The sequence below is a fragment of the Lytechinus variegatus genome, chromosome 10 (genome assembly GCF_018143015.1).
Source record: "Lytechinus variegatus isolate NC3 chromosome 10, Lvar_3.0, whole genome shotgun sequence".
NCBI lineage: Eukaryota > Metazoa > Echinodermata > Echinoidea > Temnopleuroida > Toxopneustidae > Lytechinus > Lytechinus variegatus.
The window spans coordinates 6369819-6387876 of record NC_054749.1 but is presented as its reverse complement, the minus strand read 5'-3'; the positions used below and the strand labels follow the sequence as shown (position 1 = coordinate 6387876).

The following is an 18058-nucleotide window of genomic DNA, read 5'->3' as shown; positions in this document are numbered from 1 at the left end:
GCATTCTCGTACACAAACCAATGAGGTGGCGGGATAGAGCGATGTCTGTGTTTTAGGGCGGTCCGTCCGTATACCCGAGACTGCGAATCATTTTTTTTTTTCATTCCTACTTTACACCTGATGTTTTCGTGTGTCTGTATTTTTATCATCTCCCTTCTCTCCTAGGAGTCGCACACACACATCGAGTGGATGTGTTTTTTTTTCATCCGTTCAATTTGGTTGCAACGTCGTTTGCATTTGTAAACACGCGACGTGCTATTTTCATCTGGCGGTTTCCATGTGTTTAGCGAGGCAGATCATAACGTGCCTCGATAGAAGCTACATGCAGCAATCACTTCGCATTCAGGGAAGATATAGACATCTCGGAATATTCATTGACATTCTGGTATTGATGTTCGCGATTAGTGAATGCGATTAACTCACCTCAGAGATCTTACAGCGGTGAAGAGCAAAACAATAAATTGTGATCGATATCTAATACCGCAGCTTACAAAACATCGTCTGCTGCTCAGACTGTGACGGGGCAACGTCAATCCTAGGCTATTATTTCTAGTCGGATGTTGACAATTTACCTGGTGAAAATTAGGGTTGAACCATATTGACCTTCGCATCAGGAATTATTTCCTCCATTTATCTCATCTAATTTTCACGTCAAAGACCATCATCATCAGGAGCTCTGTCAGAGGTCTCTAAAGCAAGGTTCCCGAATTGAGCATTCTTGTTTTTTAGTGGTGATCCCTGCATCGTTTTTAGCATGTTAAACGAAAAGGAAATTAAAACTGTTTTCGGAAAGGAGGTGTACATGGCAGACTCCATATTGAAACGCAGGTGGAGAAAGGTAAGTTAATATCTCTGTAAATGTTGTCATGCCTATCAATAGTTATATAGGTGTATTTATTACAAAGTTTGGTAATATTACTGTTTTTAGAAAAGTGTACATTCATCGATGCACCCTGATACCGATCCACTCATGCACGGGCATGGTTCGATAGTCAAGGAGGAAATAAGAAAATGCAATCGGTAATTTGGATGGTAGGTCTATATGAACGGAAAAGAGGGCAAAAATTGGAATGGTGATGAATTTAGAACAATCAAGAAAAAACAAAATAATGTAACTGAAAATTTGTTTTAGAAGAAACAGGAAAGATCAGAGCAGCAGATGTGCAAGTATGAACAAGATCGCACAAAAAATTCAGAAATCCGTGCATTTAAAAGTTGCCCAAAATTGTCACTTTATATAGAGATTTCAAAATTAACTTAAAGCTTAGCTCAAGATTTTCAGTCTAACATTAACAAAATGACAACAACAAAAAATTATAAAAAATGTTGATGTAGAGACTAAACATACTGCAAATTTCTTCAATATACCCCAAAATGTTTGCTGAAAATGGCATCTTTCATATATGAGTACATCACAAATACCTTATAATATGACCTCTAAGTTTCATCGACCGGGAAATATATGCTAAGAAAAGAAATCCAACAATAAATAAAGGACCCCCCCAAAAAAAAAAATATATATATATAATAAGTGAAAATAAATAAATTCCGAACCCTGATTTACAATCTTCTCAATTTTTCAACATGCAAAACCAGCAACAAAGCAAAACAGAGTAATAATACTCCCACTCTCGTCAGCCCTGAGTTACCCTTCCTGGTGGAGGTCTTCAGGGAACGGAACTACAAGGTACAAGGTATATCGAGATAGTCTACACTATTGTGATTTCTATCAGGGCTTTCTTTTATTTTTGATAGTCTTCATTGATCATTCCTTTCAAAAACATATAGCTAATCTGTTAGATAATCTAAAAAAAACATATACATAATAATAATCTGATAAAACGTTGCAAAAAAAATAACATGACATATTAATTGCAATCGAGCATTTCGCAAAAGCATACACAAACGCTACAGAATATATACCATTCAAAGAATTCAAAACTGAGTAAATACCTAGTCTAAAAATACAGAATATATAATAGTTTGTTGCTATATAAGCAATTCCTTGTCCGCTATCTGTCAAATTTTCAACATTTCTAAGAAGAGTTTGTTCAAACAAATCAGTTTATTGCCATTCCTCCTCGATACTCGCTCATTATTGCCGACAAAAGAAACAATGAGAAGAAATTGTGGGCAGTTAAATAAACAAACGAGAAAAAAGAAGTTCCCAGGGTAACACGATGAAGAAGATTCGAAAATCTATAACGCAATGTGGGCGAGATAGGACCTAATACCCTCTGAGGAAAAAAAGAGGAATAAGTATTCTGGAAAAGGGCATTCGATTGTCTTTTTATTGAAATCATTCCCTTGAATAAAAGTGTACGTTGTATACTCTGAAGAGTTTGGCTTTGTAGCGTTAGTTGATAGATTGTAATTTTGATGTTGCATTTTTATTTGTAGTCAAGTACACCATAAGACAAAAAATAGGTTATATTCTGGTATGATTTCTCAGGATAATCGAGTTCGCTAGACACTATTCATCATGGACACCTTCATGAAAGAAAGAAAGAGGAGAAGAAGACCATTTCTTATTAATCAGAATGGGGGTATATATGCCTATAAAGTTTGCTAAATCTTGCTTAAAGGTATTGTTTAACTTTGTGAGCAGCCAATTTAAAAAAATCTCAAACCAAGATGAAACATGTGTACAAATGCATGTATTAGAACTAATAAACCCTGAAAACAACCATTATTGAGAATTAAAAGCTACAAGTACAAGGCAAACCCCAATTTTGTAAATATGCGTCTTATAGACACCTAAATAATAAGTGTATGGGATGAAATTAAGCTGTACGTGTTTCCGGTCACTTTATATTTCAATTTTTGAAGCACTAAATAATCATTTTCGAACGCAATTTTTTCTGGGCTTCATTTTTGTAACATATCACAGACACAGGTGACAAGTGTGACCTTCTAGCTTTTTTTTTAAAAGTCAAACCAATGTTAACCAATCATTTTAAGCTGCAAGACTCTTTTAAACAGGATCCCTTTTTTAAGGGGAGGTGCAATTTAATGGGCCCTGTTTCTTTCCCTATTCGCATTGCTATCCATAGAAATTTCATTAATATACAAAATAAAGACAAATACTGTTGTTTTTTACATTCATAAGATGTTGAGTTGCCGTTTAGCCTCGTCTGATATCGATTATTATTCACGATGTTCAAATATCAATATTCTGAATATCAGAGCATAATTACGACAGATGGCGTAAAGATTTACGATTTCGCAATGCTTTTTTTCTTCTTGAATACAAGCACGGGCGTGAAAAGACAAGCCAAGAGGCGTGTTCGAGTGTAATACCCAAAACCGATTTATCAAACTCTGCCTACAGGGGGTATCGATTGTCACGATAGAGTAGTCTTTTAATTGCTTTTGTGGCCTTGAATGGGCGATCAAGCAGCGGCAACGCAGCGATCGAACAATAGTTATGCAACCAATAGCAACGATACTTTTGTGTGCGATATGAAAATGCACACGGTTGCCGTCCGAGGGTGTCTAATCTCGTTCCCAGGGTAACACGATGAAAACTGTTTGAAAATCTAACGCGATGTGGGCGAGATACAGTACCCTCTCAGGGAGAAAATAGGAATCATTATTCTGGAAAAAGGCATTCTCTTGTGTTCTCATTGAAAACGATTTCTATGAATAAAAGTGAATGATGTTTACACTAGTTTATACCTTTGTAGACTTGAGTTGGTATGCACATGTAGGTCATATTTTTCGTGCATTTATTTTTTAGCAAGTCGACACTGGGCGTCTGGGGAATGATATAAATGATCTCACATCAAAAGGTTGCAGTTTGGGACAGATTTTATGAATATGTTTTTATATTAAGTTAAGACACTTGAATCAATTATATTGATTATCAATTACCCAAGATTAAAGTTTGTGAAAGGTATTGCGTTGTTAGATTAAGAGTCCCTTTTTCTTCAGCGTACAATAATACTTTGCAATGAATTGGCGTATTGATTTTTCGCGTATCGATTGCAAGCTACATGTATACATGCACATGGAGGAATTCTTCATGTTCTTTTCGTATTTCTCAATATCGTCTGATGCATCTGACAAGTCTTCTTGCCTTTTACCGTTCCAATTCCACCAACAGCCAATTCATGTTCATTTTCACCAATAACTCGGGCCGATATCCTCCTTGTATATCATATAACATTAACCATCAGTTAACATGATTCTCTTCAAAACACTTAGCAAACTGTTATTCTTCCTGATTTGTTCCTTCCTGTATAGCAGGCTGAGTGTTTTTGGTTTGTTTTTGTTTTTGTTTTATTTTTATTTATTTTTTGGTTAGGTCAAGTGCAGCAAGACATTTAAATGTGGGCAGTAACTAGAATGAATTATTGCTTATTATTAAACCTTTGATATTGTCTCTCATTTACCAATCCATGAAATCAAGATTTCCATGGCAGTTTCGTAAATAATTTTATCAAATGTATACTTTGTTGTTTAACATTTTTATCATTTTGCATTACTTTGTTCAATGATTCTCTGTGCAATTTCTATGTGAATGATTTTAATTGTAGAATGTATATTGAAATTGAAATCTCATAAAGCACATACAATATAATTTTTACTGAAAGATATGTCCTCTTTAAAAAAAACATGATTTAAATTGGAATTGGAATTAGTATGTTTTATTATTGATGGGAATGTTTAAACGTCGCTGGAGGGGGGGGGGGGCTTCCATGATCATGAAGGGCAGGGCATCACCTTTTATGTTTTTAATCATCTTTGTCTTTACATTTAATGTGAATATTCTTAATTATTGTTTTCATTTAATCTATTGGTTTTAAAGGGGAATGGAGGGGGAGGGGTCTCCAGAACCATGAGTTACAGGGCCTTTACTTTCACGTAAAAAATATATTGAAGTAATTTTCAGAAAAGGGCAATCTTCAGTAAATTTACCCATCTTTGTATTCATATTTATTGTAAATATACTTGTATTTTTAAAGAGGATTCCAACCTCGGTGATAATGCTTGGTAAGATTTTGAAAGAAATCGGAAAAGCAATAAGAAAGTTAAGGCTGTTCTAAGTTAAGATCCCTAAGACTAAGTGAAAGGAATAACTTTCCTCATTAGCTATTTACCATTTTACTTTAGTACCAGGGATTTGTGGTTCAGTAATCGGGTCAGTAATCAAAACATTTTTTTGCCTCTATTAGAGGATTTATTAACATCAAAATCAGGGGTTACACAATAAATCACATTCAAATCAAAGGTTACACAATCATAAATCATGAAACATATAAGTATTATTACAATAAATACAAAGTCACATCTACGTTACATAGGTTTTCTTACATGAATCTTAACAAGCTCTTGGGCAGTTTATCTTTTTCTTTGGTCTTTTTACTAGCAATGTTGTACATTTCTATCCGTTTTTTAATTTCTTTTATAAATACATGTTTCAAAACAAAATTTCTTTTTTCAATTCCTGATTTGTTTCTATCCGAAATAACTTTATATAGTGACCAAAATGCAATAGTTACAAAGGTATTTGTTTTACTATCACTTTCAACTTTAAGTAATTGCTTGATGTTTACTTCCACTTTTACATTGTAAACTTCTCGCAAAACATAACGCATGTATAATTATGTCCTCGTGAAAAGAAAAGAAAAATATTTTGAAAAATGACAGTTTAGTCATTTTATGGATTGGACTAAATAGTGCTTCCCTTGCATCATGACGAAATCACCAATGCAACAAATTTGATATCACCATAGGTACAGTCAGAGATCACCAATTTTTACAGCTTGATACAAATTTACACTTTATTTTGACTAATATTTTTCAAACTTTCACCTATCTATTTGACTTATTTTTCTTTTTCCTGGGCCGCTAAATCAACGTTTTATTTGTGTAGTAGGAGTCCTCTTTAATTAACTGGTACAAATACAATCAAACAACCCTCTATCAATACGCTTATCCTGCTTAAAGGGCTTGTCTATTACTCCTAAGCCGTTTGACCTTAATTAACTGCCGATGATTCAGTGGATCCAAATATATTTCGCTCTGATAATGGATCCTGTGATACTGAGCTCACTTCTAATATATTCAGCATGTCCAGTCGAGTCCTCTCTGTTTTCACAATATACATCATGTTTGATTATCAAGGTGTTGGCAAGTTCAACCCATGGAGAAAATAGGGTCTTCGTGTCTGAAAGAGATAGCTCCGCGATCATGTACCATATGTGTCCAGAGCCTACTGTATTATATTGACATAAGGTGTATTTTCCTGCTGCCATCAGCCGATGAGTGTATTGTAATCAGCGTCTTGTTTGCTCGAAGCGCCAAACCTATTTATAGATATTAGAAATGGAACACCACGAGGCTCGCAATCATCGAATGTCCTCTATTCCCAGGTTAATGATGAAACGTGAGAGGCGAAGAGTGCTTCTTGATATGATTTTTCTACTTCAAAGTAAGGTGCTTTGGAGCATGGTTAGACTACTGAGACATTATTAAGAGAAATCGGTAAACAACCTTCATATTTATCAGTCTAGGCGATGCCTGTTTTCAGATAGGTCCATGTTTGTATAGGTATTTTATTGTCTCCCAACACCCTATAATACGCTCATATCTCTTCCCTTTTCACGTCTTCCTTTTTTGAAATTATTAATATTCCTCTCTAGATTTTTTTGCTACACATTATTATTTATTTGCTTTTTTTAGTTTTTCTCTTCCTATTTAACCTTCCACGTTGTTCCTTCATTAAAAATCAATATCATCATAACTATATATTTGTACACAGTAAATAACAGAATTCATGACACAAAATTATCCCTTTTTATACTTTGTGGATTTCTCAAAACAATATTATCATTATGAGGCATATTTTGTGTAGACGCATGTTTTTCACGTGATAACAGGTTTCTGTTCATGATAAATTGTAGTTATGGATTTACAGAAAATAACTGTATGTTTTATAATTGTCTGTTAAACTGATAAATAACCTTCCCTAAATATTCATTTAAAAGAACTCTGAGATTTCCCTAAATATTCATTTAAAAGAACTCTGAAACTGAATATTCGACTTTTCTGTTGAAGACAATCTCGACAGCTAGACTACTCCGAACTTGTGTTCTTCTATTCAAGTAACTCATGGATATCATTATACCTCAACATTCTATGCATATATTGGAGTTGAAATGATTTTGTTTCTTTATCCTCAGATCGAGATAGGTATTCACATTAACATATACATATATACAAACAATAAAAAATTAAATTTAATTTAATTTAACAATGCAATGATTTTTGAGTATCACATTTTTGCCCAATTTCCAAGCTTTTTTTGTTTCCATAATCTTTCTAAATAAACAATTATAGTAAGCTTGAATTCACCCGCTAAAGAATTTGCATCATATTTTTGTTTACCTTCGAATATGCTTTGTATATAATTACGATAAATAACAAAGTAAGCAATAAAACAAAGTAGATTGCACATAGCATGGCTGGAATTTGTAGATCATAAATGGAATGATCATAACTTTGATTTGGTTACCACATTCTTATAAGTCGTTCCAATTACTAAAATAAATAAAGAGCTAACAAAACATTTCTATATATTTATATATAGTTAGTCTTATGACTATAAAACTCTCTTTGAAAATGATATGTATCTGGTAGAGCTATATTTTGTTTTGATTCATTCAATATTTTCACGAGTACATGTTGATCTCTAGTTTTGTTGTGTCAAAACGCATTATTTCGATTTTTTTTCTTCTTTGTAATGTATAATAATTTTGCTTTTATTTAATACCATTTGCTTGATTTAATGATTGTATAATTGTCAATTGTGATATATCCACACCCATTATCGCCTATATCATGTACACGAATTGTATATTTACATTAATTAAGGTAGATATGTCATAGGATCGTGTTCTGTCATTGGCCTTTAGCCTACTTCAATGGCTCTGTTTACTATTCTGAATGTTTGCTATCAACCAGAATATCATGTCATAAGTTCATACATATGAATTACAACTTTATTATTTTCTTGTATCATCCTTTTCACCCCAATGGATTAAGTATAACACTAAATTATTTATGATGACGATGGTGATTATTATTATTATTATCATTATTATTATTATTATTATTATTATCATTATCATTATTGAGAGAAATAGTGTCCAGTTTCTAGGCTTGATGAAAAATATGAATTCACAGTTGACAACTACTCATTTTATATTGAATAATACCACAATAACTGACAATGAATGGTATAGGGGTATAAACGGAAAAAAAAACATTTACATGAAATCGACCAGTTTTATATTCATTGTATTGATATCAAATAATATTAATAAAGATTGTTATCACAAAAACTAATTGTGTGAGAGCCGACCCAATGAAGGAGAGGAAGGCGTGAAAGGATTAGGTTGGGGTAACATAAACCGATATTATTGTATAGGAACAATGGACTTAAAATCAAAAAGAGTATTGCTCGATGGGACAGCTTGAAAAATATTTATTTCATGAGTCTCACGTTGGCATAAAGCTTCGTCATATTTTTTTCTCGAATTGGTAAGAATAAAGAAGTAAAATACGAGTTGATATTGAGTTGATTTTTTACCACTCACATTCAGCAACGTAACCAGGGTTTTCGGTAACGGGTTGCGATGCCCTCTTTTCAAACTTGATAAGCAAAAAAAAGAAAGAAAGAAAACAGCTCATCAGTCTATATTGTTTGAGATTCTGTCAATAAAAAATGATTGCCCCTTATTTTTTTTTTCATGCTATTGAACCCCTCCCCTGGCTACGAACTTGCGTTCCATTCCCTATTCTCTGATTTTGTCAATTTTATTTCTCATGATAAAACACAATACAAAATAAATATACGTTCAAACAATACAAATTTGTGGCATAGTATAAGTGCGAAATTACAGTAATTAGGTAAATAGAGTTGGAGCGTTGTGGCCAGTGGATTAGTCTCCGGACTTTGAAACAGAGGGTCGTGGGTTCAAATCCCAGCCATGGCGTAGTTTCCTTCAGCAAGAAATTTATCCACATTGTGCTGCACTCAACCCAGGTGAGGTAAATGGGTACCTGGCAGGAATTTATTCCTTGAAATGCCATCGCGCTGTAAAAAGGCTGCGAGGCTAAAGCCAGGGTAATAATATCCAAGTCCTTTGGAAGCGCATAGAGACGTTATTTATAATGTGTTATGCGCTATACAAGAACTGTCTATTATTATCATAGGAGAAATATTGGAAAACCAAAAAGCTACAATGAACTCGAAAAGGGTTATCCCGTTGCGTCTTATGTTTCTAGGGATAGCTGAAATTTCCAGTAAAATACAATATTTATTTTTCATTATTTTAAATTCATTTTATGAATACTCTATGATAGAACCAGTATGCAAGAAAATTACATTACTAGAGGTAGATGTCTAATGTATTATGTTCTGGACAGAGAAAAAAATGTCTGATTAAATTCTGCTTAAAGGAGAGTGAAAACATTGGAACAAGATAGCTTGTGTGAAAACAGAAAAATCAAAGAAACAGATCAACGAAAGTTTGAGAAAAATCAGACAAATAATGAGAAAGTTATGAGCATTTGAATATTTCGATCACTAATGCTATGGAGATAGCAAATTGGCAATGCGACAAAGATGTGTGATGTCACTTGTGAACAACTCTCCCCATTACTTTAGTATATATTTCACTAGAATTGCCTCTTTTATCACATCTATCCATAAATCATGTGTTCTGTCTACATGAGGGCATGTAATACATATTTTTTAAGAATACATCATGGATAAAGAGTTTGTATCATCATAAGAAAAAGCAAAGAGAGAAATTTTGAGGGTATTTTATAGTCCACCAAAGGGAAAGTTGTTCATCAGTGACATCACACATCCTTGTCGCATTGCCAATGTGAGGATCTCCATAGCATTAGTGATTGCAATATTCAAATGCTCATAACTTTCTCATTATTTGTCCGATTTTTCTCAAACTTTCTTTATTCTTATTCTTTGATTTTTCTGTTTCTACACAAGCCTATTTGTTCCAAAGGCATCCTGATGGGGAATAGTTACAAGAGCATCTCAGGGTCCCGTCTTACAAAGAGTTGTGATTGATCCAATCAACCACAGCTGTGGACGGCCAGCAACGTCATCATCTATTATGCATGTTTGTTCACAATATTTTCTTTCTATGATGTATATTTACACATTTATCATTTCCTTGAGAATTCAGTGTGCTTCTCTCTTAATAATAATGGCATCATATTCCAAGACTGTTCGCAGCATGAGCTGCATTGTACATAACTTTTATAGAGAGAAAAAAAATAACTACAGTAATACTTAATAAGAAATAATATCGAAATAGTATACAAAGCATAAAGACATGTAAAATCGATAATAGTTTTCGAGGTCAAAATGAATGTAAAATAACGACATTCTTAACAGAATATTTTCAAGTATTTGTAATGATTATACGTAATTGCAGAAGTTTCAAAATTTGCTTAAAGGATAGTAAACGAAAATGCGGAAGGGAATTATATGTGATGTAAATGTATTGGATTATATAAATTTGACTGTAGAGGAAGCCGAGATTTTAAATGAGTGACGGATTTTAAGTGTTTTGAAATCGAGAAGTTTCAATCATAAAATTAGTAAATAATTAAAATAAACTTTTATACACAGATTTTATATACTTATTTCATTCCACTGAATCAATACAGATAGTCGCTGATTATTCAAAATTCAATAATAAGAAGCTCACATTTCTTTTACAAAATATGACAATGATGGATTTCCATAGAAATGAGGGTGATTGGATCAGTCGTAACTCTTTGTAAGACGCGACCCAGATGTATACTGAGTCTATTCACCACCCACAACGCACATGCACACATTACAGTTTTGTATCTGTCATCCTCATGTGCGATTCGTAATTTTCTAACCCCTTTTCTAATTCCGGACGAGATGTTCTAAATTAAATTCAGACCCATGTCATGGTCAAGAACTCGGGAGAATTATAAATCACGGGACAATGTCTCGCTTTCGACCTCAGTAATTGGGCACTTATGAAAATGAAATAGGAAACGAGCGATCCCAGACCGTGCGGTATTGGTCAAGGGCGAACAAATGACCTATAAAATACCCTCCGGGTTTGTTGTTTCGTCGGGTGTTTCGTAAGACTGATTTCATAATTCATTAAAATCGCTGAATATATTTAGTATACATAACGACTGAAATATAATGATTACGCAGTTTCGTTCAACTGTACTGAACTAAAATAGATTTTTAATGAGAGATAATATGTAGGATTGTGGAAAGCAGGTCTATATTGCTAAATCCCAGTTCTCTAAATATGATTTAAAGGGGAAGTTCACCCTGGCAAAAAGTTTATTGTAAAAATAGCAGAAAAAATAATAAAAAATATTGACGAAGGTTTGAGAAAAATTCATAAAATAATTAAAAAGTTATTAGAATTTCAATTATTTGATTTGTGACGTCATATGCGAGCAGCATTCCTACATGGCGAATGGTAAAAAATCAATGAAATGTCATTTTCTCAGAAAATTGAAAATGATGTTTACTGTACCTTTTGTATATCAATAGACAAATCATTTCACACCCGATCATGAATAGAAAACAAAATTAAGTCATCAGCAACCATATAAAATTTGAAATTCATGCATTTTATATTACATAACACATGGGGCAGCTGCTCGTTTATGACGTCACAAATCCAAAACTTTGAACTCTAATAACTTTCTTATTCTTTAACGGATTTTCCTCAAACCTTCACCAATATTTTTTACTATTTTTTCTGCTATTTTTACAACAAAGTTTTCTTCAGGGTGAACTTCCCCTTTAAATGGGCCATTTTATCTAATAACTTTTATTCCCTTTTTCACCTTTTTTTCGTAATTTGCGTTAGACGTTTCCATTTGTCAATGTTAAGAATGTTCATATTATAATAAATTTGATACTGTGAAGATAATTTCACAGTGTGGACATCTCTGTTGGTGAGCGTTCACAGTTTATATTCATACAGTGAAATTTGAATTAATAGATTAAACAGTTTATTATATTACATTGTGAAATTTCAGCTTTTTGGCAATGTGGAAATGATTTACACACTGTGTTATACACCGTGAAATCACTGTGAACACACTGTCGGCACGCTGTGAGCACACTTTGAAAACGCTGTGAACACACTGTGACCTCACTGTGGACACCCTCTGGGACAGTGCTCTTTCCAACAGGAGTCACAGAAGGATTCACTTTGATAAGATGTTCCCGGTGGGCATATAAGTCACCATATGCTTCATAAACTCGGCTGATAGGCCCGTATTCTGAAGTCAGGTTTAACTTAAAGTCAGGTTTAAAGTTGTGGCTTAAGTATGGGAAGCCAAAATGATCAATATTTTTATTAAATTGTCTGTTTCTTATGTTTACTGTGCTCTTTCCTGATTCATCGATGGTGAAGACAATCATCTATTTACACTTCCTACACAATTATGAATGATTTGAGAGCCGAATGAGCTGAAAGTATGAAATCTCTACTGTTAGTGATTATGTAACAATTGGCTGTCCATACTTAAACCACAACTTTAAACCTTAGTTTAAGTTAAACCCAATACGGGCCATAATGTTTAGGAATGTGCTATCACATATCGGACGTGCTGATATAGAAAGTTGGTAATAATGATCGAGAATCTGAACAACACGAGTAATACAACCCTTTTACTGCATTGGGGTTTAATCCCGGGACATGAAGGATACACTGGAGAATCAGAAAAATTATTAATATATTGCTGATATCTTCATATTTAGCTACATATAACTAGAATCGTGGTTTGCGATCCGGGGGCGGCGCCCCCCTCAACATCAGAGAGGTTATGAGAGGCTATTTCATCTCCGAGGACCAAACGTCTCCCGAAATCGCCGTTCAATGCTGAAATAACACATCCTCTATAATTCGGCAGGTTGCATAAACCCGCCCCAGCATTATACCCAAAAGGCCAGAAAAATCCGAAAAAAAAGTATCCTGACAGAACATCTTACTCATGCAACTACAAACGTTTATCGAAAAAAAAAAACATTCCGCTTATTATAGGCATCACTAATAATATTACAGAGGGAAAATATCAAAACATATTTAAATTTAAAAATAAGTGTTGTATCGCATGATATTATTTGTAACTTTGTTGTCCCACACATTTCCGTCGGTAAAATCAACTTCGACTCCGACGCCTCTCGGCATTTTAATCTCCTGTGTTTTGAAGAAGAATATGGGGAAGAAAAATATATTCTGTTACACCAGATTCCTCTGGTGGAGCAGTCTTGTGATGCATGCGCGTTATGGAGCTCATAGATTGCCTTCAAGGCTTACCTCTATATGTGATCTTCCGCAGTGCGTGTACCATGGTTGAGATGAGATTGACTTAAAGGTTTTTGAGCGGTCACGTGACATTGCACCTGCCTTACTGTTGCTTCGTAATATTGCATGGAATGAATTATGAACTTGAATGTCAACAGCCCGGCCAATTAAGATCGAGACTGCTTGGTGAAATTGGGCCACAAAAACACCCATTATGGCCATCAAGCTCGAAGAACAAGATGGATTATGATATACTGATTAATTGGCGAGGCGAGGCGACATGATAATTCATCATATTGTCTAGCTCGCGCCTCCTCTTCCATGGACCGATATACCATAGGAAAGATCATGACGAAATTCGAATAGAGAGGATGGTGATATAAGTTTTACGAGATTATTTGCCAAATAATTTGGCCATGTCCATCTGTGTTTATCGTTTCGATCGCATAATTTGGTTTGTCATATTTTATTCATTCGTTGCCTGTTGTATAATACATCATCAATAAAACAGTATAATGATGTTTTATTCATTCGTTGCCTGTTGTATAATACATCATCATACTGTTTTATTCATGATACTTTTCATTATGGTTGTAGCAGCGAATTTCAAACATTTATTTCACAAATTGTAAACATTTATTTTTCGAATTTGATTTAGTGTTTAGCGATTACAATTACATGATTTCATAACACGATGCAATTTTCCCATTCTTACCTAATAGAACGAAAATGATGCAAAAATCACCCAAACCTGGGGAGAGAATGTTGTATGTCATAACTTTGAAAGAGGATTTTTGAAATATAATTTGGTAAAATGAGATGAAGCAACTGTGCAATAATGAACATGACTGTATGACTGAAATGTGAATGAAAAATATTCTGTCATGTACAGATACAGAAAATATAACATTGACGATGACGAAAATTTTAGAAAACATAGTTAAGTCGTGCTTCTCTAACCATTGTTTTCTCGTTTTCTTGACTTGCTATCTTGACAGGGGCGTTACGAGTACTTCGTGAAGTGGCATGGCTGGCAAAGCAAGTAAGTGATCAAGTTCTTGAAAGAGACTGACGGGTTACACAAGTTACATATATCAGAAAGAAACCAAAATCTTAAACCAGAATCGTAGGATGTAGGTAAAACGTGTATCGATTCAGTTTGATGGTATCGATATAGCATGATATCATTTGGCAATGCATATGGTGTAACGGGGGTACGGTCAAAAAGTTAGTCAAGTTAATTACACGACGGGATCCATTAAAAAACATTTTCCTCCAAAGTGATGTCATTCTTTGAAAACTTGAGATGAAATATGTCTTATTGATGAATGCAAATAAGCACAAAATAAGTCTAATTTCATTCTTTCGTTTATTGTTTATGAGTGAACTCCTCGGGGAAAAACAATCATCCCACGCAAAAGATGAAACACGATTTTGACCTCGCATCTCTGCTAATGCTGTATGTTTGAAAGTATATTTAGATGTAATTTTTTTTTACTGCAATAACCTCCCTCGATAATTGAAGGATTACTTACCAAGCTAAAAGTGTGTCTTCCTATTTCATATCCTGTAATTACTCGTTAAATTGTTTGTAGTATAGCCCAATGCGGATGAATGGTGTGGTCAATGATAAAATAATGAAAATTATGATTACATGTACTATACTTCTACTGCTACAATGCTCTTACTACTACCACTACTACTAGTACTTTTCTACTACTACTACTACTACTACCTATTACTTCTTCCACTATTTTTCCTACTAATAATAATACTTTTAGTCATAATGTTTACCACTTGTACTAGTACTACTACTACTACTACTATACTACTGCTGCTACTTCTGAAGTAATATTTATATGGCTGATAATGGCACTCATGATGATGATGATAATGATGATAATAATAATGATAATAATAATAATGACAAGAATAACGGTCAATATCATTTTGCATTGTTGCATGCAGTGTGCAGAAAATTCTTGTAGACACTGCATGACCATGGAGCTATATAGCTCTATGGTATGACTTCCAATTTCATTTTTTTCACATAGCATGTACTGTTTCTTTTTTATTAATTCTATTTTATCACTATACTGTATCACTGTATCATGATTGTCATATGCATTTTATGTGTACAGGGCTCTCTCGAAAAATAGTTTTTATGTACTGAAGAGACCACCCTGTCTAAAGAAAACAGAAATAAATAATAATAATGAATTAGTCAAGTACAAATGTTGAGAAAATATCTTAAACATCAGGCAAGAAGCTAAAGTCTCATAATCCCCATTTTTCTGAAATTAATGAAGATAACAACATTAGATCGTTATTATGTAAACCTTTGTCCTATATTCATATTGTTAATCAAAATCATTCTTATACCCTTGAAATAATACTTCAAACGGTAATTTGATGTTCTTAAAATATAATTTCGAGGTAAAACTAAAATGCAATCAACATATTGTCTCTAAGACACATGGTATACCTTGAAGATGATGGTTATTTGAACAAATAAAAGCTATTCACCATGAGGTTTACTGTTGTTTACTTTCTTTTGATTGATTTTTTTCCGTTTTAGATTCAATACGTGGGAACCAGAAACCAATATTCTCGACAAGCAGCTGATCTGGGCTTTCGAACAGGAGCTCGAAAAGTACGTTACCTTTTGATGAATTTTTACTTTTCTTTTCATTTTAATGGTGTTGATTGCATACAAGCTACGTGTATCCGCAGAGAGTTTGTATTCGTGTGAGTTTACGATTTAAAGGGTGCGTATATGGGTGTGTGTGTGTTTGTGTGAGGGTGTGTGTGTGTGGAATGAGATGTGTGAGAGAGAAAGAAGAGATGAAATTAGGGGTGCATGAATCTTAATATGACATGAAAGACAGAAAATAAAAAATCAATTACAGAATGACAAATGGTTGAAAACCTGGAAATAACACACAAACACATGTTTATGTGCAATTCAATATCATGTTCATATAGCGTAAAATGATGGTATTAAAATAAATGTAAAAGGTAGTCCACTGTATTATCAGTATTTGTAAGTCTTATGCTATTTGCTATTTAACTCTTAGCACTTAGCTATGCGCCCTGAGCACTCTCCAGAGTGGATTCGGCGCTTTATAAGTCTCATTATTATTATTATGTAATATGTTTACATGTAAATGGAATACGACTGTCAACAGCTGGAGGGAAGATTAGTGTAGACTTTGATTGCCGTTGGAGACTTGATGCTAACCAATTCATTAAAGAGTTCTATTTCTAGAAATTAAAAAAAATCGCTGCAGTTAGTACAGGCGAGGCTAGATGATGAATTACAATCTCAAGACTGCCAAATCCAATCGATTCCTCCATGCATTCAGCAACCTAAACTATTTGGAAGAAATTTGTTTATTTGTTCCTTGTACAAGTCAAATGCCTTATTTTGAGTAGGCTTATTAGTGTTTCTCGTGAATTCACTACTTTTGGTAATAACGCGTGGAATATACAGACTCGGATAGTTTTCTGTTTCATTGAATTAACACATGATTAACGAGGGGTTCTTTTTAAAGCAGCAATATTGTGTGGGTTTTAAATGATATATCCCCGTTGGCCCACTACGTCAAGGCGTTAAAACTGAAGTGTCTGAAAGCGCAAATAGGTTATTTGATTGGTCTGAATCAATTAGGCTTATGTCTTTCAAACTAGTTCCTAATCAGTTCTTAGAAATGTGTTTTAGTAAGAATATTTTTATTTGTCCCAAATGTCAAAGTATCGGTTACCACCGGAAAGGAAATGGGGAGAGGGTTAAACACTGGAGACGGAATGAAAATAATGGAAATAAAACAACTGCGAATATAGTACGACAGGGACCTTAACAAAAATGGAGGTGGGAGGCCTGTAGTTGATAAGAAATACTACGTCATAAGCACTGTCATAAGAACTTTGAATTTTTTTTTAAACGTAATGAGATCCACCCGTCATAAGCACTTTGAATATTTTTTTTAAACGTAATGAGATCCACCCCTTAAAAAAGAATACCTGTTACAATATCAGATTTGCCGTCTTAACATTTTCAGGTTTCTGAAATCATTCAATTTGATAAGCTGACTCGATAGTAAACTTGTTATAGAAATTGTGCGTTTGTTATTATAAGAAGCCTTTCTGAAACGGCCACGATTTCATATCTACAGTTACATAATCTATGTAGGTTCATTTTTAAATGAATTTCTACAATTTTAATTAGTCTCTTACTGGGATCCAAGTATTCAATTAACCAAATAAGTAGTTTTTTAAAATGGCGTTTACACGTCCAATCGTTGAATTTTACTCTCGTGCTTGATAGAAATCCATTGTGCAATACGTGTTCATGATTTAAAGTTGTCTACCAAGTTCAAAACATTGACCAAACTCATGAGAAAATTACTCATGGGAAGTTAAGAGGTGATTTCTAAAGGGAGAGGATGGACCAGTATCCTAAACTTTTATTGGAGAAAGTTATTCTATACCACGAACAAAAGTCAATCTTTTTTGAATAAATCAAAATTTTGTTCACATTTAATTTCATTTATTGTGTCCGCTATACACTTGTCTATCTTCCTGTACAGAAGTAAATTCGCAAGGTAATATAATCACAATAAAAGGACATTAAATAACATGGACATAATTATACAGAATTATACTTGTAGCATCTACGATTTCAGTAACTAACTCTTATC

General features: G+C 33.7%; 1 protein-coding gene across 1 annotated transcript in view; it reads left to right on the top strand.

The window, feature by feature from the left end:
* LOC121422707 overlaps positions 1-18058 on the top strand; it is a 42271-nt gene continuing 24213 nt past the window's right edge. Inside the window, exons 1-3 of the mRNA XM_041617876.1 lie at positions 1-838; positions 14357-14400; positions 15937-16011. Of these exons, the coding sequence (XP_041473810.1) occupies positions 755-838; positions 14357-14400; positions 15937-16011 (203 nt within the window). The 5' untranslated portion in view covers positions 1-754. The remainder of the gene's footprint in view (positions 839-14356; positions 14401-15936; positions 16012-18058) is intronic.